At 57.0% G+C, this 26,706-nt stretch overlaps 1 protein-coding gene across 1 annotated transcript in view; it reads right to left on the bottom strand.

Moving 5' to 3' along the window:
- Window positions 1-1,387: 1,387 nt before the first annotated feature.
- The window catches only part of IFFO2 (intermediate filament family orphan 2), a 45,643-nt gene continuing 20,324 nt past the window's right edge, over window positions 1,388-26,706 (bottom strand). Inside the window, exons 2-9 of the mRNA XM_059691023.1 lie at window positions 16,400-16,460; window positions 14,913-15,008; window positions 13,618-13,758; window positions 12,189-12,328; window positions 8,429-8,549; window positions 8,200-8,292; window positions 7,144-7,274; window positions 1,388-5,689 (exon numbers count right to left, since the gene is read on the bottom strand). Of these exons, the coding sequence (XP_059547006.1) occupies window positions 5,584-5,689; window positions 7,144-7,274; window positions 8,200-8,292; window positions 8,429-8,549; window positions 12,189-12,328; window positions 13,618-13,758; window positions 14,913-15,008; window positions 16,400-16,460 (889 nt within the window). The 3' untranslated portion in view covers window positions 1,388-5,583. The remainder of the gene's footprint in view (window positions 5,690-7,143; window positions 7,275-8,199; window positions 8,293-8,428; window positions 8,550-12,188; window positions 12,329-13,617; window positions 13,759-14,912; window positions 15,009-16,399; window positions 16,461-26,706) is intronic.

Genomic DNA, 26,706 nt, shown 5'->3' with positions numbered 1-26,706 from the left:
GCTAAGGAGTCCGTTCCAATTCTTATTGTGGTTCCTCCCTATGACATTGACAAAATACATAACTTCCCTGGGCCTCAGTTTCCTTGTCCATAAAGTGGGGGTAATAGCCCTGGCCGGTTTGGCTCAGTGGATAGAGCTTCGGCCTGCAAACTTAAGGGTCCCAGGTTTGATTCCACTCCAGGGCACATGCCCAGGTTGTGGGCTCGATCCCCAGTGGGGGACTTGCAGGAGACAGCCGATCAATGATTCTCTCTCATCATGGATGTTTCCAGCTCCCTCTTCTTTCCTCTCTGAAATCAATAAAAATTTAAAAAATTGGGAGTAATAATGCCCACCTTAGAATGACCTCAGTATCCCATGCTACTCTTCCTTCAGAAGGTCACACTCGGGGGGAATAGAAACAGCTGAGAGTTGGAAAAAAGAAACGACAATAAGCGAAAGTCTTGGATACAGCAAAAAGTGGATTGGGATTTGTAAGTATGTCTCTCTTCTCCGTGTCCAGCTCGGTTAGAGAGCGGTCCGGTTCCTGAGTAGGGGTGGCTGGGGATTGAGAAAATGAAAGAGACAGACACAGAGATGGAAGGAAAAAGCTGGGGCCGGGTGGGACCACTGTCCTCTGATGGAGAGACAGGGACAGGGACCCAGAGCCAAGACAGCGTATTTATTTTATGCAGCAAAAAACAGGAAGTTTTACTAAAAGTCAAGACAAAGGAGATTATGTGCATTCTTGGGTGGACCTGAGTCGTATTGATTCCTGGTGCTTGGCTGGATTTAAATAACAAAACCCACCCCTGGCACCTGGGCTGAAGGTCAAGCTGACAACACTCCTGCCTTTTGGCAAAGCATGTTTCCAGGACGTGGCTTTGCCAACACCGCTGGATTCAGCTGACGATAATTAAAGAAATGCCCATGTGCCTTCCCAGGCACTCTCTACAGGGATTGGTGGGACTGTTTCTCTTGATCCTTGAAGAAAACCCTAGTCGGGGATGGGGGGCCGCTCCTACAGGGCAGTGCTTTCCTGAAGTTGGCCATTAACAAGAAAAAACTGGAACGCTGGACAACGTCAAGTTCAGCGTCTGGGAGCTGGCCTCTCCTGGGCATTGTGCGGAAGTTTACTAAACGGGGATTTTGGGATTAACAGGACCTCATTTCCAATCTAGGCGTGCCAGTTACTCAGCCTGTGATCTCTCTGGCTCTCACTTCCTCTTTTGTAGAATGTGTGTAATAAATCCTGCTTTCCCTACTTGTAGAGATTGTGTTGTGAGATGCCGATGATGTGAAATTTCCCCATGTCACCACTCACTGGCTAATGAGTTTGCATTCGTGTTTATGTGGCCCTCAGTCCTCTTGCGATTTTATCCTCAGTTAAAAAAAGAAAAAAGTACACCATCAATTCTAAGACATTTCACTTTATTTAAAAGAAGCCAATATACAGGATATAAAGGGTATGATATTTACAACAGTACAGTAAACAGGTTGGTTTCCCGGTAGGATCAGTAGTCTTTCAGTGAGTATAAACCCCCCTTCCCCTTGATGCTTGACCCAGCTGGCAGACAAACAGCAATAGTGTGGTGGGATGGGACTGCAGGATAGAAAGTCTCCCTCAAGGGATTAAAAATCACGTAGATGCTAAAATGTCCACGAAGGGGTCTTGGGGGTGAGGGGTGCCTCTGCCTCATTCCTTTGAGGGCTTGGCAGCAGGAATGCCGAGGGATTTGCCCCAAACTAACACACGGCCCACCCTGAGCCTGGAAATCTTCCACCCACGGAAAATTCCCTTCTGAGAGAATAGGCCCTAATCCCTCAGCCAGTGCTTGGAGGAGCCGCCCAGGCCGTGGGCACAGCCAGGACTGTGGACATTTCATGGCATTTCCACTCCCACTCCAGCTGCCTAACAAACAACCTGGGACCCACTAGAGCTCTAGAGGGTCCCACGCCCCCCACCCCACCCCCAGGGAAGCCATGTGGTCCCGGAGCCGGCAGCCCCATTGCCACGCACACTCTCCCAAACTCAGCGGACTTGGAAGTGGATCTTCACACAGTTCAAGTAACTACTCGGTGCCCACCCTGGAAGCAGAGCATGTCCCCTATCTCATGCTCCCTCTCATCCCCCACCCACCCACCTCCATGCTGAGTTCTCCACTGCCCGCCCACTCCCACAGTGCCCTCCCCCACCCAAGACTTCCAAAGACCCAGGAGCTGCGTGATCAGGGAACAAGGGAACTGGGGTGAGGTGGGGCCCATGCTCTGCCGAAGCCGGCTCATGGGTGTGGAGAGTAGGCGGTGAGGACAGGGAGACAGGGTGGGGGTACCGATTATATGAAATCCAGCAGCAACATGCACCGTGCCCACGGAAAAATGCTGGGCCACCACAACTGCCTAGCCTAGATTACAAAACCTTTGCTTTCATAAAAATAGATGAGAGTCTCTTGCTTTATAAATAGGTTACATTTAGCTTAAGTTATACCTTATGTTATCCCCTACCCTTCTCCTTCTCCCTCATCCCAAATCAAAGAGGTTTGCTTCTCCCTAAATCATCTGAGCTGCACCCACAGAGCTAAGTGCGTGATGGACTGGCCCTTCAGAGACCTGCCCATCAGGACATATTGCCGCAAGAAAACAAAATGTGTTCACTTGCCAAGAATTTTTTCCCCTATTCGGACTCTCAGAGGAGTGTGTGTGTGTGTGTGTGTGTGTGTGTGTGTTCCACAACCAAGGAACCAAAAGGAATTCCCCATCCTGCCCCTCCCCAATCCTCTCTTTTTATAAAACCCCCAAAAATAGGAGGGTGAGAGCGGGCAGCACAGGAGAACCCATCTGAGAACCATCTAAAATACCAATGTCAATATGACACTGGGCTTAGAAGTAGAAACCAAAATTAAGTATTTACAGCTTTACAAAGGACGGACCAGCGTGTCCCCTCTGGACCCGGTGCTGCCTCGGCAAGTGTTGGGGTCTTTCTTGGCAAGCTGTGGGCTCGTGGCAGGGGACAAGCAGGGCCCACTGGCAACTAACTCAGAGAAGAACTTGGTGGGGAGGGAGGCAGCCAGGCCAGGACCCAGGACCCTGCCCAGGAAGCAGGTGGGCCACATCCTTGCAGTCCTTCCCCGTCCACCTGCCCCAAATCCCGGCTCCCCAGCAGGGAGGACACTTCTCAGCCAGTGTCTGTCTCTGGCTCCTGCCATTCCTATAGTCCTTGGACAAATTCAGAGTCCTCTAGTCCCCAGTGACAAATGTCTACAAAGGGGAAAGAAGAAATAATACCACTGGACACCAATCACCTTAGTTACCCCCAAAATACACTGTTGCCTTACTGTCGTATTTATAACGATAGGCCTGTCCCCTTCCCCCTCCCCCCCCAACCACCACCACCTGGACGAACCACCCAGGGCCGGCTTCCACTCTGCCCGTCTGCCCACACCATGCACCATCTCCCTTAGCCCTGGACGGCAGAGGCCTGCAGGGCCATCTCCCCGCCCTCCTGGAAACGGAAAATCTTTTTAGCAGCTGAGGTCCAAGCCCAACTGGCTCTGAGAACCTTTGGTTAAAATAAAGCTAAACTAAAACAACAAGAACAATAACGGCAATAATCACCAGGTACGTTTGAACCCTGTAACCTTTAGAACAAGGGTCGGTAAGGAGGAGGGGGAGGGGCCGCCCTCCTCCCAAGCCATCGCCCCCCTAGTACCTGCCAAGGGCCTGTTCGCTAATGGGAGACGCTGGGCACGGACGCCTCTCGCTGGGCACGTGGCCACACTGCCACGGGGAACAGAACGATTCGCCCAACAAAAACGAAAATTAGGGAAAAACCATAAAGGCCACCAAGTTCTGATAAATAAAAAGAACACACCGTCACTAACACGCTTGCTCTCTCTCTCCATATATATATATATATTATGTGACTATTATGTACAATGGTTTTAAGACTGCAAAACAGGGAGGGAAACAGAAGAGAAAGAAGGCCCTTCAAGGTGGTTGGTACCCCGGGGGAGGAAAGACTGGGGGGCACAACCTACTGGAAGCCAGAACCCCTCTTGTGCCGCGAGTCATAAGCCCCGGAGGTAAGGAGCTCTGGTCATCGGGCTCAGTGTGCTCTTTGACCTCCAGGGGGAGCTGCTGGGCCAACAAAAACAAAACTCGCCAAACATACCCACAGGAGTGGGGACAAAAAACTTAAAAAAAAACAAAAAGCAAAGCCTGGTCAGCTGGCTCCAAGCTGGGACTTGGCGGGTGGCCTCACGCAGCGCTCTCCAACGCAGGCCCACTCGGGCCGTGGGAGAGACTGGCTCAGTTACTCCCCACGGGCCAGTTAGGTACGGAAAGAAGCTGGCAGATGTCGAACAAGGGTGGTTCTCGCCTGAGCGCCGCCTCCTGCCACCTCCAACCTGCCAGCAGCCCTCATTGCCTCCCTCCTCGTCCCTTCCCTTCCCAGTGCCTGCCAGTGGCCCGACAGTGGGCGACTGGACAGACACAGTGGAGAACCAAGATGGTAGCAGGCGGGCCTGGCCCGGCTCCACTGGGGAAGGGGTGACGGCAGGCCTGGCTCCCTTCCGGCTTTCTCACAGAGAAATTACAGACCCCAACCCCTTACAGTCGGCTGGAAACAGAGGGAAAACATCAAGTCATCAGGGCAATAAAAGACCCCCCCCCCACCCGCCCCCACCCCACCGCACAGAGGTCCCAAGAAAGCAAACAGTCCGTGGCCAAGGGCTTTGCAGGACCCAGGCCTCTGCTGACCTTGACCGAACCCCCTCACAGGCTGCAAGAGACATGGCCCTGGCGGCGGCCTCCCTCCCAGCTCCACGGGAAAACCCTGAGTCTGGGAGAGGCCTCCCTTCCACAATATATAAGGCAAGCTGCTTTTTTTGTTTGTTTTGTTTTTTGCATAGTAGTTTAAACACAGTGAGGCTCCACCTTCCCCCACAGTGCCTTGTCCCTCCACTGTGCCACGCTATCCGAAAAGAAACTAAGAATTTGTCTTCCCTCCCTCCTTCCATCTTTTTTTCCCTTTGGGTAAGTGAAAAAAAACCCTTGGGAGGTCCGCACCCAGGCGTGGAAGGTTCGCAGAGGCGAACAGCTCCGTCCTGGGTGGACGTGGACCGCCCAAGCCCCACTCCATCAGTGCTGGCCAGCAGAGGACGGGAGGGCATAGGTCATAGCCAATCAGAGGAGCAGGTGGGAGGGTAGAAAACCATAATCTGCCACACCGGGGCCCCGCCCTCACCTTAGAGTCTTGTATAAAAACACCTGCTACGAAGAATTCTTTGGAGCTCAAAGTGGCTCAGCTTAAGGGAAAAGGCACGGTTCACACGGCATCATCTGGACAGAAGTCTGCATTGGTAACGTGGAGAGTAGAAATTGAGAGCACCATTCCGTGGGTGGGTGGATGGAGAGGGGCACGGGTGGATGGTGAGTGGAAGGGAGGAAGGAAGCAGCGGTCCCTTGGGGCCTCCAGAGAAGGGAGGGCAGAGGACGTCCGTGTGGTGAGGACCGGAGCCCCACTCCGAGGAGCCTTCCTGGCCTCGTGGGGAGAAGGGGCAGAGGCCCCATCACCAAGACCACCAGGCACGGGGGCCTCAGCCATCAGCTGACCATGGGCTCCACGTCCGCCTCCCGCTCAAACTCGTCCTGGATCTCGTCTGTACTTCCTGAGTCGCTGCTGGCCACGGAGCTGGGGGATGGGGAATTCCTGGAAGGACGAGAGAATGGGGGTCAGTCGGGGGGCAGCCTGGGGGACCCCTGAGGGATTGAAGGAGTAGGAAGGGCTGAGCAACCACTCTTGCAAGACCTGACCTCAGAGGGGGTCCTTCCCTGAGACCCCACCCTTGCTCTGCTTTTCTTAGAATCTCCTAAGCCCACACGCTGAACATGGCTCTCAAGACCTCTGGGGGGCTCCTGTTCCAGCCTCTAATTGCTCCGGACGCCAAGAGCCCCGTGGGAGCAGAGACCACGGACCAAGCGTGGTTCTTACCCTCGAGCCACCTAACACAGGGACGCGCACAGAGCACGCGCTCAGTCAACCCCAGTTAACTCCATTCTCACAGGGAGGCCAGACTGGATAGTGGTTAAGAGCACTAGGTTCAAATTTTGGCTCTGTCACTGATGAGCTGGGCGCCCTTGGGCAAAGTCTTTGACCTGCCTAAGCTTCCGCTCCTCCACCCGCACAGGGGAGATAACAACAGTGGATCTGGGGGGCCCGTGAGCTAACGGTAGGACTGGCCGAGCCGAGGGCCCCACACGCTGCTTCCCACAGAGCTGCCCGCCCTCTTCTATGGCCTGAACCACAGCCTGAGGGAATATTGTCATAACAAGAGAAGCAATTACAAGGAGCATCTATTTGCGCCTGGTGCCAAGCACTTTACATGTATTATCCATTTTATTAGGAGCATGGCTATCTCCTCAACAGGATGTGTGTTCCTTTATTTTTTTAAATATATATTTTTTATTGATTTCTGAGAGGAAGGGAGACGGGGAGAGAGCTAGAAACATCAATGATGAGAGAGAATCACTGATCGGCTGCCTCCTGCTCGTCCCACACTGGGGATCGAGCTGCAACCTGGGCATGTGCCCTGACCGGGAATCGAACCATGACCTCCTGGTTCATAGGGCGACACTCAACCACTGAGCCATGCTGGTTGGGTGAGGCTGCGTGTTCCTTAAAGGCAGGGGCCCTGTCTTTGTTTTGGGGTGTCAGCCACTCTGGCAAATAAAAGGGCCCTGGCCCACCTGGCCCTGGTGTGGAATATGGGAAAGGATGTGAAATTGCTTTCTATGGGCAAATGGGGGTCTCATCAGCCATGTGGAGAGGAGTGTCCTGCACACCTTCTCCACTCCCCAGTTCAGCAGAAAGGGGGGTGTAAGCTCCCTAGGGCAGGGGCGATGGCTGATACGCTCATCACTGTATCCCCACAGCCTTGCACAGAGCAGGCCTCCGACAAGTAGCTATTGAGTAAGTGGGTGCAGGGAGTTACGTGAGATTAGGGAAGTCATCTAGCATGCAGTAGGGAGGTGACTAATATTCCTGGATGGATGGCTGGACATGTGCACCGGGCAGATGAAACAGGCCAGACTTATAAGTTGCAGCCTCATACGCGTCCCCCAAGAACCCAACTGCTGAATCCCCAGGGAGGAAGGGCCAGGTACCTGTCCGCGGAGCCTTTGATGAGCCGGCGGCAGGTCTCCATTTGCACGTCCAGGCCACGCTTCATGCTGCACATCTCCATGTATTCATGCAAGTGTCGGTTCATGTCGCTCTTGGCTGTGGCCAGCTCCAGCTGAGGGGAGCCAACGTGGGGTAAGATGAGGCCAAGTCATCCTCACAGCAAAACCCTCAGCAATCCCCTCCCACCGCCTGGGTGGTGGCGGCCTCCAGACCACCCCTGGACACCACGCCCGCAGGACCCTGCCTCGGCCTCTGTTCTCTGGATACCCGTCCCCATGGCCTTGAGAAGGACTTCTGGAGAAAGGGGAATGGTTGCTGAGCAACCACAGGGCAGCCTTCCCTGACAAGCCCACCTGGTTCTACCAACTCTATTCCACCCTGCACCTCTGCGCTCCTTTCTGTGGCCTTGATTAGAAAAGTCCTCATGTCTTCACATTTCTACTCTTCTCCTCCACCAAAGGAGACATCCCCCAGGACAGGGGCCCCTCTTTCTCCAGCATGACAACAGCAGTGACCTCACTGGCAGACATGGCCACGTGCAGGCTCTCGGGCACAGAGGGCGGGGCTCCAAGGCTGTGTGCAGGCTGGGGGCCTTGGCCAAGTCACTGGTCTCTGTTAGCCTCATGTCCTCCTCTGTAACACAGGATGCTCAGTACCTACTGCATAGGGCACCTGGGTACCTGCAGGTCCATACGAGGGTGTGCAGAGACTAGGAAGGGTGTCCTTGTCATGGGCTCACTCGGTGCCTAGTGTCACTTGATGTCACTCAGATGTCAGCTCTCATTATTTTGGGACCACCATCTCAGTTGAATAGCGTAAATAAAACCTCGCTGGGGCAGACAGGGATCACTACTCCCATTTCACAGGTTAGGAAACTGAGGCCCTACGAGGGGTATGGCTTTCCCAGCACCAAGCAGGGAACCGGTAGGCCTCCTGACTCCAGAGCCTGTGGCCACCCCAGGCTACCAGCCCCTGCCTACGTAGCAACTTAGTCACCAGGGGTCTCGACGCGGAGGCTGCACAGGCCGAGCCCTCACCTCGATCTGGCCTATCGTTTCCTGGTACTCCTTGTCTCTCGTCTTGAAGAAGGATTCCGTCTCATGGATCAAGTTGCCCAAGTTTTCCTCTTGCTGGGGAAACAGATCAAAGGGGAGCGTTTAGCTGGGGGAGGGGGAGCTGCAGGGAAAGGATGGGGAGGAGGGATCATTGAAAGGAGGTGCCCCTGGTCCCCGCCTCCCGGCCCCTGGGAAGCCTGGCCCCACTCACCTCGCCCTGCAGGTCGATACTTGGGTTGCAGTTGGTGAAGTCCTCCCAGAGCAGCAGTGTGTCTTCGTTCTCCTCCCACGTCAGGCTGTCGCAGTCGTCGTCAAAGTCAAAGGTCTCCCGCCTGGAGGGGGACAAGGAGGGCGGGACTGAGCGGGAGCCAGGCTCCAGGGGCCAGGACAGGAGGGAGACAGGGTGCTGCCCCAGTGGGTGTGTTCCTAAGGAGACAGAGGTGGTGGCAAAGGGGACGCGCGCCTTACCCACGGAGTTGAACACTTTTAAAATGCAGAATGTTTTCACATGCTCTTTATGCACTTTAAAATGTATGTTTTTAAGAGGCCAGGCTTCATCATCAATGGAGACTAAAGGCAATTTCCGCCCAAGTCCCATCTTGTACGTTTTTCATTCAATAGCTCATTTCTTGAACCTCTCCTTTGCATGAGGAGATTTACATAACGTCGGCAACTCGGAATGCTTGATGCTACTGCTCCCATTTTACAGATGAGGACATTGCAGCTCAGAAAGCAAAACTCACTTGTCCAAAGTCACATGCCAGCCGGTAGCGGAAACGGGCTGAAGCCAGATCTTTCTGTTTCCTACAGCGCTTTCCTTCCCACGAAAACAGCACCACTCGCTCACAATGTGCTGTCACAGGCTGGCTTCTGAGCACTTAGTAAAATGCAATTTGTTCTATCCGCACACCCATCCCAGGAGACAAGCTTGATTATTATTCCCACTTTACAGGTGAGGAAACTGAGGCTCAGAGGGATCAGGCAGACTTCCAGAACCACGCCTGCTGAAAGTCACATTTGAATTCACTGCCTGGGTGACTTCAGGGCTCCCCTATTCACTAGGGCTGGAAGGAGGGGGCCGGACCATACGGGATTGCCTGGGACTGCGGGGTTTCTGGAGATGCATGGTTACCCCAACTGGAGGGGACCTTAAGGACCACTCAGCCCAATATGCTCACTCATCAGGTGAGAAGGCTGATGTCAACAGGGGCTAAATCACTGGACCGGGTGAATTAGCCAAGAAGGAAGTGGGTTCCAAGTCTCCAGCCCATCCCAGGGCTCTTCCCACTGCTACACTCCCTCCCTCAACTCCGTCCTGGATTCGCCCAACCTTCCAAAAATGGTCCAGGCTGGGGCCACTGGGCAGGGCTCAAGAAGAAAGAATTTCTGATAAAAAGCTGCCCAGAGCAGCCCCTGGAGCCAGGCTCATCTTCAAAATGCAGTTCCAGTCAGAGCCTATAGGGGGCGCTGTGAGTCCAGCGAGCAGAGCTGGGGACCGGGCTGCAGGGGGAGGAGCCACCGGCTGGACTAGCTTCAGAGAAGCCCCTGGGGTCCACTATCAGTGCATCACATACTCAACGGCTGACTTCATTTCCTTCCCAGGGCCTGGGATCTGAAGGAAACCCCAGTGAGGAATAGGAAACCATCAAGGACCGGAAGAGGGACCAGAGAAAGGGCTGGGAGGAGGCGACCCCCACTCCCTGCAGACCTGGAAGGCGGGGCTGGGGAGGAGTGCGGGCCATCACCCAGAGAAAGTAGCCAATTCCTCCCCTCTCCTTGGTCTGAAGCCCAAGCAACAGATTTTGATCAAAACAAACAGCCCAGACACGAGTGCATTATTCAGACTTCAGTGGAACTGGCCCGGGGCAGTCTCTGGCTTGGATCTCAGCAAGCGGAGATGGAGGGGCGGAGGTGGAGGGGCGGAGGTGGAGGGGCGGGGGTGGAGGGGCGGGGATGGAGGGGCGGGGGCTAGGGCTCCACCTAGGGTGGGGTCAGCATGGCCTTGGGTGATTGGAGGGTTGTTTTTTTTAAACTTATGGACTTCACGACCATATCAATCTAATGTTGTGCACACAGGAGCCTGGCCCCAAGCGCCCCTGAACCAGCCCCTGGGACTGTCCCTCTCAGCTCACCCATTCCTAGGCAGCCTACTGCTTCCCTGGTGACTTTATGAAAATGAGGGCAATGATTTCTTCAGAGGAGCCCTTTAATTCAACCAAATGAACCCAGTCTGGGTGGGTGGGGGCATGCAATTCTGCCTTAGGCTCAGGAATGCCCAGAGCAACGTTCAGAAACCCTAGACCCAACCAAGGGTTACCCTCCCCCCCCCCCCACCCTCCTCTTGTTAGCAAAAGATGAGAATATGAGATTTGGGTGGGGGGGGGGGGTGTCAAAGAGGAATCAAGAGTCTGGGAGTGTCCTCGTCACCTTCCAACAGCAATCCCCCAAACGCAGCCCCATTTTGGGGAAAAGCACACCCCACGTTCCCACTGTCTTCCTTGCCAAGTAGCCGGGCTCGGGTGCAAAGGGACCAGGGCAGGGATGGCGCCCGGAGAGGGCAGAGGGACAGCTCTTCCAGGCATGAAGACAGCTGGTTGGGGACGAAGCACTGGACTGACCATCGGGGGCCAGGCTCCATCCCATCTCCCACATCCCTCTCCAGCCTCAGTTTCCCCCTTCGAACAGGAAGGGGCTGGGCAGAGTAACCTTTACAGGAAGCATTAGGAGAGTTCCGGGCCCCTGACTTCTGAGTCGACTATGATGGCAGAGGCATCTGCTAGGAGGAGCGTGCCCTCTCGGGGTTTTGTTCTGGGGGTTTTGTGATGTTATCAGAGCAAAGATGGCAAACCTAGCCCTGTTCCTGGAAACCCAGGACCTCAGGGGAGAGGCACTGGTCAGAAAGCTTGCTCAGCCCTGAGACTGATGTAGGGGGGTGGGAGGAGGAGGGGGTGGAGTTCTGGAAAAAAGCTGAGTTCTCGGGGCTCAGGAACCCAACTGCAAGGGACCCCAGACAGAGCAGGCAGGAGCAGGTCACTGGGACAAGGGAAAGGTGACCCCAGAGACCAGCCCCAGCCCTGCCCTGTGAGTCCAGGCCCTTAGGCAAGTCATGCAATGCCCAAAGGGACACCTCTCCCTCCCCTTCCTTTCCCACCCACTTTAGGGTGCTATGTGGGTTAGAGTAGAGCTGGAGCCGGTTGAGAGCATGGTCCTGGACAGGCCAGGGCCTCAAAGCATCCCTGCTCCAGGTCACTCTACACAGTGAGTGTCAGGGAAAACAGCTCTTAGGGGCTGGGGGTGGGGGGCGAAGTCAGCCCTGCTTGGTAGCATTTGCCAGTTTTCCACGCTGGCAAATTTTAAGCTACTATTGTGCCATCACTGAACCTGGAGCCGGCAGACGTAAACAATCAGCTTTCATGAGCCGGTACAAGCCGGTTCCATCCCACCACTGACCATGTCCAACCTACAGTCTGCCACTAACCCAGGCAGCATCTCAGCGGGAGAGGACACAGGCAGGCGGGCCTGGCTCTGAATCCCAGCTCGGAGTGGTCTCGGCCAGGGCGCTTCCCTGCGCCTCAGTTTCCTCGTCTACAAAAGGGGAATGATAACCCCACTTCCTGGGCCGACAGTCTGGAGTCGAGGAAGTCACGTTTGTAAAGCATCCTATAGACGAAGGATGCTTGGCCAGCATGGTGGCTGGCATGTGGCTCAGCTCAGCCATCCCACCACGAGGAAAACTGGTCGGGGTGCGTCTGAGGCTTGGCCAAGACTCCCACACAAATACGACCACCACGGCCACTGGTCCTTTCTGAAAGTGGGGAACTTTCCAGATTATAAATGTTACAAATGAATGCAAATGTATTCAACAAAACACACTGTGGGCTACTTTCAGCCCTGGCCACCCGTTTGCCACCCCTGCCCTAGTGATCTGGGGGAGCAGAGAGGAGCCCCCAGCCGGGGCAGGGAGTACTCACAGCTGGTTAAACATGCGCTTCATCTCGTCTGTGATGTTCACAGAGCCGACCTCTTCATCTGAGAACCGGTTCACCTCCCCGTCCTGCTCAGAGATGTCATCGTCCGAAGTCACCTTACGCTCTTTCTTTTTGGGGACCACCTGACCCGGAGAGGAAGAGATCGAGGTAACTGGGAGGCTCTGCAGGGAGGGAGGGTCGGGGTGGGCCGGGAAGGGAGCCAGCATCTCACGGGATAGATGGAGCGTGGCTGGGGCCAGCTGCTGCCAGGGAAGATGCACAGTTCCTCTAAGAAGCAGGCGGCGTTAGCAGGAAGCATGAGGTGGGGAGACATGCGGGATGGAGGACACAGACAGCCTGGACCCTGCCCTGCCCTGGTGGCTGGGCCAGCTCAGCTCACCCCTTCACCAGAAAAGCCACCACCAGATTTGGGGAGGGGAGCGAGCTGCGGTACAGAATCACCTGGGATGTCTCAGCACCAGCCAGGGAGCCAGAGAAGCCCCCACGAAGGCCCAGATGGCTCCCTGCATCCAGATCCCTCCTGCTCACATGCAAAGGCAAGAGGCGGCGGCCCCCGGTTCACCAAGCTCCCTCCACTCCCAGCAGACAAGACATGAGCAAACCAAACCAAGGCTGATATAGTGCCCCCTGCTCTCCAGCAGCGGGGGGCAAGGAGGCCCAGAGGGGAACAGGGGACCCAGGGAAGCGCAGGTCTCACCCGGCTACATCCAAAGTCACACACTGAAAGCAACAACACACTGCCCCGGGCTAGCAAAAGCCGAACACAGCCCAGACTGAAGAAGCAGGCTTCGGATAATGATGTGCGCCCTTCAGGCAGCCCTGGGACAGCGGCCCTGAACCCATCGCCTCTTCTCAGGACACACACTTATTCAATGAGGGAGGAGCGGGGAGGGGGAGGCCGAGCGCCTCTTCAGTGGGAAGGAAAACCACACAGAGGCCAACAGGCTCATCCCTGGATTCCCGAGGCTCATCTGCCAGGGCTCAGCCAGCTCACCCCGCGCACCCACAGCCTGGCACCTCGAGGAAGAGGCAGGAAACTGGGCAGTGAACCCAATGTGGGCGGGTGGACGAAGCCCTGTGGGGTCAGGAGACCCGAGTTCTAGTCCCAGCTTTGCCATTTCCGTCCTTGAACCCCTCCTGTCACCCCCGGGTCAGAGGTCTCCTCAGCCACAGGATGAAGCCGTCAGCCTGGAGGATGGAGTGGGGCCAGCCTGAGTCTAGATTCCCTGAGTCTACACTCTCCTGGGGAGGCCACGCTGCCTCGGGGGCCAGAGAGGTGGTGGGGGCGGGGGGAAGTGGGGAGGATGTGAGGGGAGCAGGGCTGGCCAGGCAGCGGGGGAGGCTGGGGCTCTCTGGAGGGTGGCAGTGGCAGGTGGGGGTGGCGATGGTGAGCAGGGTGAGCCCTAGTCACCTGGAAGATCTTGGACACGTCTTCCGAGTTCCGCTGCTGTGCGACATCGCACAGCTTGGCCGTGATATCGATTCGGCGGCAGATGTCCATGTCCACCTTCATGGCCTTTTCTTGGATCTTTGTGTCCAGGTCTGTCATGGGCTGCAGGGAGGACAGCAGGGGTTATGTGAGCGAGGGAGGGAGCAGGCATGGCATGGGGCGCTGCTCCCGGACCCTGCTGGACAGAGAGGGGCGGAGGGCCCTAGGTGCCGGGTGGGAGGCCCCGGAGTCTGAGGCTGGCTTCGATGATGTGAAGGGTTGGGCCAGCGCTGCTCAGGCTGGGGCAGGGGTGGCGGGGCCGTGGGAGCTAAAGGCTCTGGCGCCGAGTGGACAATGTGAGGCCGCGTTTGCGGGCTCCCTAAGGGCTGGACGACACCTCTCAGCAGACACAGTGTCACTGTTTATTCTGTTAGAGCAAAGACAACACAAAGGCAATCCCGCGCTGAAAGACTCCCTTCTTTCCCCACGGAGATGCCTGCCAAGGCGGCTCTCTCTCTTCAGGATTCCTCCCATGGCTGACAGCGGGGGTCTGCCCAGGACAGGGGGTCCCCCAGGACCCCAGTGAGGGGAGCCACATGGCCTCCCCCTGGCGCCCCGGGAGGCTTCTCCCAGCCACACCTGGCTTCACACCCCTCAGGATCAGAGGCCACACCTGGACGAGTCACCCGGAATCGGGCACCTTCTCCTGGCGGCTTTTCCTACACACTGCCCGCTGCCTGCAGGTGGCAGGAGACCCAGGTCCCCAGCAGGGAGGCGGCCTGGGCTGCCAAAAGCTGCCGGTACCCACGGTCACTCAGAAGGGCTCTGATTGGCCAAAGGAAGCCCACACTCGCCTTCCCCGACCGTACAGAGCAGCCCCACGGAAGGCCACTGGCCTGCGAGCCTCTCGGGGTGGCATGGCACAGGCCTCCCTCTACCTGTGCCCGGGCACTGGGGCCCTCGGCCACCACCCGCCGCATCCTGGCGAGCGGGGGAAGAGTCGGAGCCAACACACACAGACTGTCCGTTGGAGGAGCCTGGGGAGGCAGGATGGGTTAAGCGGCAGATTAATGCATCTCTACTCAGACCAAGGGAAGCGGGAGGGGGCGGGCAGGAGGGGGCGCCTGGTCTCTGATGCATCTGTCATCCTCGCAGTCAATCGCGCAGCCAGGACTCTAACTAGAAGCCGAGCTCTGGAGCCTCGGAGTGAATGAAGCGTTTTGCATGATGGGTGTGGGGGAGGTGATGACGCCTGGGGTGGCGGCCAGCACACTTACATCACTCATGAGCCCCTTAAACACCACCAGCTCGGCCTTCAGCCTCTCGATCGTCTCGTTCATCTCCTCCTGGATGGCTTCGGCCTCCTGCGCCGCCTGTGGGGACAGAGATGGGGAGGGTTGAGGGGGGCCGGGCACCCTGAGGGCAGGAGGGACCGGACACCTGGGCCCAGCCAGGCCAGGCACCTGATGGCTGGGATGGGGCGCCAAGGACCTCGGCCCAGCCTGACCTCCCAGCACTCAGCTTAAAACTCTTCTCAAAGGGATATTAACCCATGGCAGACGGTAAGAGGAAAAGAGCAAGTAATGCAGTAAGTGGTCCCCATAGGTTAACATATGAGGTCCATTCGTGTGACATCGCCAATATTTGACCGCCTCTGGTCTCCAAAATGGCAAGTGTCAACCTAACCCAGTGGTCGGCAAACTGCGGCTCGCGAGCCACATGTGGCTCTTTGGCCCCTTGAGTGTGACCACGAAGTTTCAATCGCACTGTACGTGCACGCCCACACGTGGTATTTTGTGGAAGAGCCACACTCAAGGGGCCGCAGTTTGCCGACCACTGCCCTAACTGAACAGACACACCTGGAGTGTGTGTTTGCACGGGAAAGACCGGAAGGTCACACACCAATGTGCCATGGGGGAGGGGCAGAGCTGGAAGGCGACTTTATTTTCTTCTCTAAGCTCTTCTCAGCCTTCCAAATATTTGAGCATAAACATGTTATGTTTGGAAAGTAAAAAGTACTTTTCTTATCAAAGTGGGGGACGTCCATCCTCTCCTGCCAATGTATTGATATTATTTTAATCTGTCTCTAACTTGCTTAGAAGATACATTTTTTAAGTATCAGAAAGCAATTTTTTAAAATATTTGAAAAAAAAAATATTTGAAAGAGCTTTCCACACCTTCTCATGGGGTCACTATTCTTGCACCCATTTGGCTGAGAGGAAAAGAGAGGCGGGAAGGTGACGTTGCTTCGGGTACCCAGCAGGCGGATGAGTGCAGGGCCCCGAACACAGAGCTACCGAGCCAGAATAACAAGGAAGGTCCTCATGCCCACCATGGGGAGCCCACCCGGGTGGGGCGCTCACCTTGTGACCTGCCCACTGCCCTCTCCAAGGCATTGGGCCCTAAGTCAGCTCCTGCAAGCTGGGGGTGGGGGTGGAGGCTTAAACACCATCCAGGTGGGGAGAAGAGGCAGGAGAGGGGAGTCACTAGCCCGAGGTCACCCCACAAGCTGGGGCGGCACCAGGACTTGGACCCAGGCTTCCCAAGGCCTGTACCTGAGCTTTGCTGCAACACTGTGCGGTCCACACCTAGCTGCAAAGCCGGGGACAGAAGAGGCCCCTTGGCTCCATCAAGGAGAGACTGAGGCAGTGGAAATCACAGAAGAGGGGCTGTGCTGGGAACTGCCCCCGGCTCTGCCCCCTGAGGACTTTGCCCCCTGAGGACTGTGCCTCTTCTGATCCGGAGGGACCTCTGGGGCTCTTACCTCCTTCAGCGTGTCCACCACGGTCTGCAGGTTCATGCTCTTGGCCAGCTCCTCCTCCCATCTGTAAGAGCAAGAAGGACAGGTGGTCAGAGGGAGCCTCCCATGCCAGTCCAGCCTCACACCGAGCAGGCAGCCACCCTGGGCCTGTCCCCGGCACAGCAGTGACTCCACCCCTGCCTGCCCTCCAGGAGCTTCTGTCTAGGGGGTGGGGGCGGGGCAGGGACAGGCAGGTCGACACAGGCCCTAATACCAGGTGGTGCGGATGAATGTCATGCTTCAGGCATGAGCACAGCACCATGGGAGATGAAGGCAGGAGGGACCTCCATTCCCCCTTCACGCAAACTGTGAAGTGCTGTGCAAACACTGCTGCTCCTGCCGTGGTTGCAGCATACACTATCTGGGTTGGCACGCAGGAGCCAGGCTGTTCTCTGCACCCGCAAGAAGCACTTCTATTGTGCTAATTGTCCCAATCTCAGTGTCTCTGGTCTCGTAGCCTACCCTCACCAATAAAGACATCACTGTACCGTACAGATGAGGGCTGGAGGCTCAGACAAGTCAAGTGCCCGCCCAAAGACACACAGCTAGTGAGTGAGTAGGGCTGGACTTCAAACCCAAGTCTGTTTTATTACAGAAAAACAAAAAATAACAAACACAGCGCTCGCTTCTCTAGCACTTATTTCACGCCAGGCCCTGTTCCAGGCTTTCCATGTACTGTCTGGTTCGTGCACACGCGGGTCGAAGCTGCACAGGAAATGACAGAGAGGAGAAGGCACAGCGGGGTAACAGCATACCCCAGCAATCACTGGAGGCTGGATGAGACGATAACCAGTGCACTCGCCGTAACAACACCAGCTTGCCTTAACGAGGGCTGACTTCGCATGAGGCACCCGTCTCCATGACATAATTCAATGACATAACAACCCTCTAGCACAGGCGCCTCCATTATCCCCACGTCACGGGTGCAGAGTGGCAGGCACAGAGTCAGGTGCCCAAGGTCAGGGTGCCGACAGGTGGAGCCAGGACTCAAACCCTGGGCTCGAGGCTCCAGACTGAGTGCTCCTAACCCTGCTGGGTTCCTCCAGGACCCAGGACCAATCAAAGCCCTAACCCGGCTCCCCACCCAAACCGCCTCCCTCCCCAAAGGAAGCCAGGGGCAGGCTCCCTTCCCTCTCCATCCTGGGACAGACAGACAGCTCCTTTCTCTCCGTGCCCCACTGCCGCCTCCCTACATGGCCTCTGAGCAGCAGATCTGGAAGCCTTTAGGATGCTGCCGGGGCAGCTAAAAATAGGCCAGGGGGAGGGATGGACGGAGAGCGGGTTACATCACCAGCTTTTGGAAATAAGAGAAAACGGATACTGTTTGCACACACAGAGGAAAATTCCTCCTTTCTCCCACACGAGACGAGACGGGCCTGGCTAGGGCTCCCGGAGGGACGTACAGACACACACACAAACACGCACACACCCCCCTCTCCCCTGTTCCCTTTGATCTTTATCAGCCCCCGGCACTGGCAGCCAGGCCTAGATCTGCCGTGGGCCACAGGCTCCAGGACCCAGAGGGCAGGGGGGCTGGCGGGGGGGGGGGGCTTCTCCCAGGGACGAAGGACACAGAGGAAGCCAAGGGGCAGAGAGGGAACCTCAGGGTCCAAGCCAGGCGGGGCATTCTCACTGAACACCCTCATTGTACAAATAGGGAAACTGAGGCCCACAATGTGCCAGAAATTTGCAAGGTCATCCAGGGTGTCAAGGGCCAGGCCAGGAGTTCACCCCTAGGCCCAATGTGGGGGGACAGAAGTCCTGGGTGGGGAGAAGTCCACAGGCAGCCCCTCCCCCGCTCCCCAGCAGCATGGGGCATCCAGGGCTTCCCTCAAGAGAAGCCAAGGCCCAGAGGGCAGGTCCCCGCTGAATCATCCCTCCTGGCCACGCAGCTCCGAGGGGGGCAGAGAACCTGATTCCAAAGCCGCTGCGCAGAGCAGGTGCCAGCACCCGGCCTCACTACTGCGTTTACAGTGACAGCAGGAGCAGCAGAGAAGGGGGCAGCGAGTGATGAAGATGCAGGCGCCCAGGGACATCTCCCCGCTACACACACACCCATTCCCCAAGCTCCTGGGCCGGACGCCCAGCCCCCTCTCACTTTTCCTTTCAGCAACCTTCTCATGAGGAAGGTGGGGCAGGAGTCAACAGACCCATTGTACAGATGGGAAAAATGAGGCCCAGAGAAGGAGAACGACCGGCCTCAAGTCCACGCAGACCAAGAACCCAAGCCACGTTAGCAGCAACAGAAGCAGCCATTGGTTGGTGAGCACGTCTGGGTACCACGCACGCACTGGGCTCAGTGCCTCATACACATATCTCATCAGCTTTCATGTGAACTCGGGCAAAGGATTTCCCCCCAAACCCATTTTGCAGATGAGAGAGCCGAGGTTCAGAGAGGTGAGGTCACTTGTCTAAGGTCACACAGCTTTCAGCAGGGCTGGGACTGAGGCCTGGCCCCTGCTCACACTGTCACAGGCACGGGCATCACGTGGGTCTTGCTTGGATGCAGACCGGATTCAGCAGGGCTGGGGTGGGGCGAACATGCTGCATTTCTACTGAGCTCCCGTGCAGATGGCACGTGGAGTGGCCCACTCCTCACTAGCGATTCTAAGCTGCACCCCGGCAGATAAACTTGCTTGAGCCTTTTGTTTCCAAAGCCAGGCTGCGTGGGCAGCCGGCACTTCTGGTCCCAGAAGACCGAGCACAGACCCCAGCGTGTAGATAGCAGCTGGCCTGGCAGACCGGATCCACTGCCCACGCTGACGTGCCTCCGGCTGCGGCGGGAAAACCTGGCTGTGCCGGCCCCAGTGTTGACAGTGCAGAAAAGCTTTGCCCTTCAGCTGCTCCGGCTGACTGGGGTGAAAGGATGACGACAGGTGATGTGCTTCTTAAGATGCCCCAGACACCCCACCCTCACCGCGTGCAGCCTGGGATCAGGGAGCACCAGCACCCCCAAGAACTGGTCTGCCAAGTTGTGGGCTATGGAATTTCAACACCTGCTTCTTAGGCCCGGTCCGGTCCCCTCCCCCACCTGGATCAGCCCACAGGAGTAAGGTTTTGGCAGGACAGTGTTTCAGGCAGAGGGACCAGCACCAGCAAAGAGGGGCAGCAGGAAGGCCAGGGAGTAGCCAATGGCCACTGAGAAGAGGACACACCTACTACGGGTCAGGGGCTGGTGGATGTCATGTCCTTTAACCTTCACTGTCCCAATTCTCTTACCTGACCCACCGCTCAGCAAAGGTGGTCACAGGAAAACACACACACACACAACACCTCCCCATTTTACAGGTGGGAAAATGAAGGCCCAGAGCACAGAGACAACTCACGCCAGGGCCAAGACGGCCTGAGTCACTGAGAGCCACCCTGCCCACCCCGACCCGACAGCTCCTAAAACTTCCAAATTCTTCTCTCTTCAGGTGTTAGACTAGAGAAAGGAGAGGCGGGACATTTACTGGGCAGCTTCTGGGTTGTGTTCACCAGGTTAGGCATCCATAGACACATAAAATGCAACATGTCACTTACCCTCCTCCCCCACATCGCCCCCACTGAGCAAACAGAGGCTCCCAGGCAGCTCCGTTTCCCTGTCCCTCCCTTCCTCCCTCTCGGCCTCCTGCAGTCTTCTGTGTCCTCCCAGGCTAATCTCAAATTTACCCCTTCCCCAAGTCCCACAGCCACTTCCACTGCTTTCCCTGCTCCACTTCCAAGCTCCCGCTTGAGGCAGCCAGGCCTCAGGATCCCGTCTTCCCAGGCGGCTTGGCGGTGGTATACCACCCTGCGTGGTTCTCGCCCCAGGAGCCAGCCGCTGTGCCAGGGACAGCGCGATGGGCCGCCCTCCACCTTCTCCACCTCCAGAGCGTGCTCAGGCCCTGGCCCCAGGTCCACTCCGGCCCCAGGTCCTTCCACTCTCCACCCCTCCCACATGCAGACACCCTGCAAGCCTCACACCTGTGCCAGCTCCTCAAAGCGCCCTCAGCCTCCGAGGCAGGCAGGAGAGCCCATGACGGCGAGGATGAGGATGGTAAGAAGACCGACAGAGGCTCTAACAGGCTCTAACAGCGCACACGCTGTGCGGGCTCCGTTCTGAGGGGCTTCACATACACAGCCTCATTCTGTGAGCTGCACGGCAGCCTTAGGGACAGGCACTACCTCCATGTTACTGATGAAGATGTTCAAGCCCAAAACCATGAGCCAAGATCACACAGCCAGGAAGGTGGGGCTGTTTCTACTTTACAGACGAAGACCAACACTCAGAATCTCCCAGAGTGAAGGCTGGAGGGGATCAGGGCTCCCCTCGCCCAGACCTGATGGTACCGGTAAGAATGCCGAGGCCCAGGGCTACGCAGGGAGTGGGTGGCAGGGTGCCCCCTACTCTGCTGGCCTAACCGGAGTGAGACTGGGCCCGATCTGCCTTCCCCAACATCGGCCTCCATTTCTCAACGAGGTAGATCGTGGCCCAACACACCCAGGGACACGCAAGAAAAACCCACCCTCTCTGACAGCCATGTGACTGGCCCGCAGCCACGGCCAGGTCTGGCTGGGCAGACCTCGGGGCGCATTACTGGCCCCTGCCACTCGGTCCCTCCAATCCCCCTGGTGTCCAGTGCTCACTCCCTCCCACTGCCTGGAGCCGTGAACTGAATGTGAAATTGGGATCCCACAAAGGAAGGGGCCTACACAGGGCCTCCCCGGAAACCCCTGGGGCACCACTGGGCATGATCCACACATGGGAGCAGGGGCGGGTGCTGGACAAGGGCAAGGGCGGCCTGGAGGACCCCTGTGCCAAATGCAGGGAAAGCGGGGCCCCAGGCCGTGGAGTCCACGAGTCAGGAGCTTGGATGTGTGTCTGCAGCACAGGGAAGCCCTCCAGCGCCCATCTCAGCAGGTCCAGGCACCCTGCAACCTGGCCAGCAGGGCAGAGAGGACACATGGGCGAGATGCCTGTTCTGGGTGGAAGAGAGGCACAGCGGAGGGGCACCCCCAAACAAGTCACTGGACGAGCTGGGTCCAAAGCTGGGGGTCCAGCCCTTCTACCAGCCCAGAGAACTGCTTGTCGTTGCTACTCCTATGCTCACTGCTATAGTCCCTACGTCTACAGCCCACCCGCTCTTGGTAAGGGTCGAAGAGTTGCTGTATGGATTTGTTGAATGAATGAATGAATGAATGAATGAATGAATCCAAGCAGCAACCACTCCTCAGCCCTCCTGCTCTGCCCTTCCCCCCTTCTGCCTGGAAGGATCATCTCCTGTCTGCCCCCTGCTAGCCTGGGGGCTTCCCGGAGCTGAGTTCCCAGCACCAACTCTCCGCCCAGCTCTGTCCACTCGAGCTTCTCCAGGGAGAGACCAGGCCAGGCCGGGGGAGAGGCATCCAGGGCAGGAAGCAGGCGAGGGAAGACAGCCTCCCTCTCCCACTTCCCACAGCCCTCCAGCCGGAGAGGGGATGCAGGGATGTGGGACAATGAGGCAGGGAGAGGAAATGACTCCATACTGCCGCTGAGATCCGGGGCCTGGGCCACCATTTCCACAAGGAGCGCACATGTGAGGCCAGTGGCCTGGAGGGGGAGGCGCAGCACCGCCCCAGCCAGATGTGGTCTCCAGGCATTCCTGAGGCGCCTGGGCTGTGACCACGTGATGGCCCAGAAGTCTCAGCCAGCTGCTGGGGGGAGGGGAGGGGCAGCTTCAAAGCCAGCCCCCACCCCCAGCCAACACTCCCTCAGCTCCCGATGACACAGCCCCACAGGAAAGGGGCTGACAAAGCCTGGCTTGCTGAGGGGAGGAGAGCCACGCTGAAGTCACTGGCGGGGACTGACTCACAGACTTTTCACTTCCTCTGTGATCAGAGAAGAGGCTCCGGGGCTCCAGCTCGAAGGAAAGTGGGGGCAGCCCCAGCAAAACGAGGCCTTGGGGCTTCTGGGGAGAAAGTCCTGGGGACTCCTGGGCAGCAGGCCCCCGGGCTCATCTCCTGCCCCTCCTAACCGTTCCCCGCCCTGTGAGCTGGGCCAGTCAGTCCCCCTCTCTGAGCCTCAGTCTCCCTGTCTGGGAGATGGGAAGCTCACCACCACACATGAGGGTGGTTGTGAGAAGTCCACGAGGTGGGCCGTACGGGAGAAAACACCAGCCCCACGCCTGGCACATAGCAGAAAACGTGCTCAGTGGCTCACTCCTCAGTGCAGGGCTGGCTCCAGCAGCCGGGTCTCCGAGAGCTGGGAGGGCGCCACAGGAAGGAATGGTCCACACCTTTCCAGGAAAGGCAGGGGCGGCACACCCAGGCCAAGTCACTCAGGTGATGGGAAGTGAGTTCAGGTGAGGCTTCAGTGGAAAACTTCATTCTGGGCCAAGCGTGGGCCTGGCCCTCGGGCAGAGGGCAGATGGGTGGAGAGCAATTTCCACCTGGGCCCCGGGGAGCTCACCCCATGGCAGCACGGCCAGGTGTAGGCTGCAGGGGGTGGCCCGGGGGCATGCTGGAGCCTTTCTGTGCTGCCCCCCAATTTTCTGGGCACAGATGCCCAGAGGTAACTCTCCCCTTCCCCGCGCTGAGGCCGAGCCTGTGCCCTGATTGGAGGAGGCAGCTGCGGGCACAGAGGCAGACTCGGGCCCTGTCTTCAGTGCAGTTTCCCAGAAGCCAATGGGTTAACAGATCAGAGTGGGCACTCTGGCAAGATGGGAGCTCAGTGTGAAGATCCGGCCCCCACCCCCTTGGCTTCTGCTGAGCCCACCTAGAGAGCTTAAAACTCACAACTGAGTCAACTTCCTCATTCCACACCACCACCCCCCCTTGTCTATTATCACAAACAATTCACATTTGTGGCAGAAAAGTAACAGAGAAGAGCAGAAAGGGCAGTGGGGGTGGAGGGGGCGGGGGATACGTGAGAGCCAGCCCCTCTGAGGGCTGAACACTGAGACACGCGGCCTCCATCTCCTGACCTCGTCCTCTCATCTGCTTGTACTGTATCTTTTCTCTCCAGTAAATGGGGGGCTGGGTCCCCCAGCCTGCAAGTGGGGAGGCCCCCCGCGTCCCTGACCCCACTCTCCCAGGTACCTGCCAGCACCCGCACACCCTCCTCCCTGTTGCTCCCATCCGCACTGAGCCCCGGGCCCCAGGGAAGGGATGCCCAGCAGACACACCCATCAGAGGCCTGGCTGCCCAGCTGTACTCTGCTGCTCAGAAGGAAAGACAAATTAAATGCCAACTGATTGTCTCCGTGGAGGAGGCATTAATCTAATGTGAACACTTAACCAGGGCCGCTGACTCCATTACAGGCGGCTGTAATGGCCCGGGAGGGCAGGCGACAAGCTGGTGATGGGCCGGGTTTGAGCAGCCACCCTCTGCCCAGCATGCTGCCACCATGCAGACATATACATGGACCTGCTCGCAACCTGACACAGCAGTCCAGTGGACGAGGCCTGTGCCAGGCGAGTCAGGGTGAGCAGGAAGCACCTGTGGAGGGGAGGGCTCTGGGCTGGGACACAGGAGATCCTGGTTCGAGTCCCGGCTCTGTCACTAATGCATGACCCCAGCAAGTCCCTTCCCCACCTGGGCCTTAGTCTCCCAATCCCTAGATAATATGACCTCGAAGGGTCCCTCTCAATATGACATGGCAGCACTGTTTGCAGACCCTGCATGTGGCCCTTCCTTGGAGGCCAGAAGAGGTGAGAGCCTCAGGATGTCAACTCCATCCAGAGTTCTCTTGGGTAATGTCCCAGGTCTCTGGCTCTTGCTCTCAGCACCAACTACCAACAGCAGGGGTTGGGGCGCAGCAGACATTGGTTCGTTCATCTGCCCATTCATTCATTCCATAATTGTCCCTGAGGGCTTGCCATGTGCACGTGGGCCTCACAGAATCAACAGTTATAGGACTCTCGACCGCCCCACTGAGGACAGGCAAACTGAGAAAGCTGTTTGCCACTGCGATCCCGGGGGACCCACGTGCCATGAGGCAGGAACCTCCGTTTCCTCCTCTGTAAAATGGGGTAGCAATCCTACTTGCAGGGTTCAGACAGATGAAACGAGCTCACGTGCAGGTACACAGGCGCTCCTGCTGGACAGTCATTTTTACCGCTGGTATTACCCGGACTGCACTTGCTCGGGGGAGGGAGGGACAGGTGAGCACGTAAGGCTCCGAGCACCTTAGCAGGGACACCTCTCCATCCTGCCCCCGCCCTCTGGAAGCAACTGAGAGGTGGCACTGAAATCCCGTTAATGCATTTCCCCAGCAAAGACGTGAAAGCAAGCCCTGCCGGTGGTCTGTGGGGAGAGCTCCTTGTTCCTCGGTGACCAAAGGGTCACCTTTGCACCCTGCTGGCCGGCCTCCTCTCTGTGAGGAGCCACCAGGCCTGGAGAGAGGTGGGCAGGAAAGATGGGCAAGTCCCTAACTAGATGCACCCCATTCCCCAGGCCCACACCCCCCAAGCAATGAGAAGCCGTATCTGGTCGTGTCTCTGCCTAACTTGCTGTGTGACCTCGGCCAAGTCCCTTCTCCTCCTCTAGCATCACTTTCCCGTTCTTAATGCAATGGTGTCAAACTAGATAAATTCTAAGGGCCCACCCGGCCAGGCCAGAAAGCAATGTCCATGGTCCCTGGATAGACACGCCATGCTGACCACAAAGCTCTCTAATAAACCACAACATCTCGAAGGCAGCTGGCATCAGTCTCTGAGTTCAAACCAATGCGTGCAGCGGGGAGAAGGGCAAGGGCTCTGGAGCTAGAGGGGCTTGGGATCGAACCCAGCTATATGTCGGGCAGCTCTGTGACTGCAGCAAGCTACTGACCCTCTCTGAGCCTCGGGAAGACCACCCACCCCATAGGGTTTTTGCAAGTATTCAGTGGACTCAGGTATGACAGGTGCCTGGAACAGTGCCTGACACACCACGAGCACGCGGATCATCCTCATCCGCATGACCTCCCAATGACAGACGGGCAGAGAAGTCGGGAGAGACCCAGGGAGTGGTCCCAGACCACCCTGCAGGTGACAGGGCCAGACCTAACCAAGGATCGGCTGGCCCCAGAGCCACTGTGTTGCCATAATAATCATGTTGATGATGACAATAATAATGAGGTAGATGCCACCGTCATCTGGATGGATGATCAGGGGGTACATAGGGTGGGAATGGCAGAGGGAAAGAAACCAGACACTGGCACCAATTCCCCTACCAGTGTCTGCCCTCTATGCCCCCCAATGTGCCCCAAGAATGAATGGGCATGTGCCCAGCCCTTTGAGGTCTGTGACCAGAGCCACCATAATAGCAGGTGAGACCAAGGCAGGAGGTCCCGCCAGCCGGAGCCCAGCCAGTCTCGTGGAGCCACCCTGCGAGGCATAAGGCATTTAAGGGCACTCTCCCAGGCCCAGAGAAACCCCTGGTCACCTGCCCCAATGCCAACCTGAGGTTTCAGCTGTCTATATGAGTCATGGTCCAATTGCCCAGTGTCCATATTTGCCCTGGTTCCCAGCGTCACTTCGACGTTGGTGTCATTTATTGAAAATTCCTTTGGAGACCCAGCTACTCTGTGGACGCCTGCGATCCAGAGCTGTAGGCTGGACAGCACCCTTCTTCCAGTCCTCTGTCTAGGAACCACACCCCAAGTGGGCACTGCCCCCCACAAACCAGGCCACTCCGAGAAGGAAAGTGACTCAACGAGTATCTCATAGTAAGGAGGAATTTGTGTCCCAAACTGCAGGTCATCGTGAGGTTTCAGGCACCATTTCCAACGTCTTCCTGGCTTGCTATACCTTCATCACCTCCTCCAGGAAGCCCTCTATGACTTCCCCAGCATGAACCAGTACGCCCATCCCGGTGTCTGCAGTCCTGGCACACGCCTTCCTCATGGCGTCCAGGGTGCTGTACATGTTTACTTCTCTGCCTCTCTCATCAGACTCTGGTCTCCCAGGAGAAGGAGAAGGCTTGCATCAACTGCATAATGTTCATTATGTCACTTTACTGCCACCACAGCTCTGTGAGCCAGGTGTTACTGTTCCCACCTTACAGATGAGAACACTGAGGCTCTAGTGAAATGATTGCTCTGTGTCAAGCCCAGGTCCATCTGACTCCCAAGCCTGAGCATCCTCCATAAACCCCACTCCTTCTGCATCTTTTTAAATTTTTGAATGATGTGATGTATCACCTAATAAGAAAAATCAAAGCCATTTACATTTTAGAAAGGCAAAAATACCTGCTCATTTCCCCCTGTTTTAAATAGCATGAGAATCTCACAATGGTCACACAAGAAATAATTTTTTTAAAAATCAGGTAAGCCAAACAAAAAACATAAAAATCAA

This window comes from Myotis daubentonii, chromosome 3 (assembly GCF_963259705.1).
Source record: "Myotis daubentonii chromosome 3, mMyoDau2.1, whole genome shotgun sequence".
In the NCBI taxonomy this organism is placed as follows: Eukaryota; Metazoa; Chordata; class Mammalia; order Chiroptera; family Vespertilionidae; genus Myotis; species Myotis daubentonii.
Note: the sequence above shows the minus strand (reverse complement) of the source record. Positions and strands in the feature narration are given on the sequence as shown.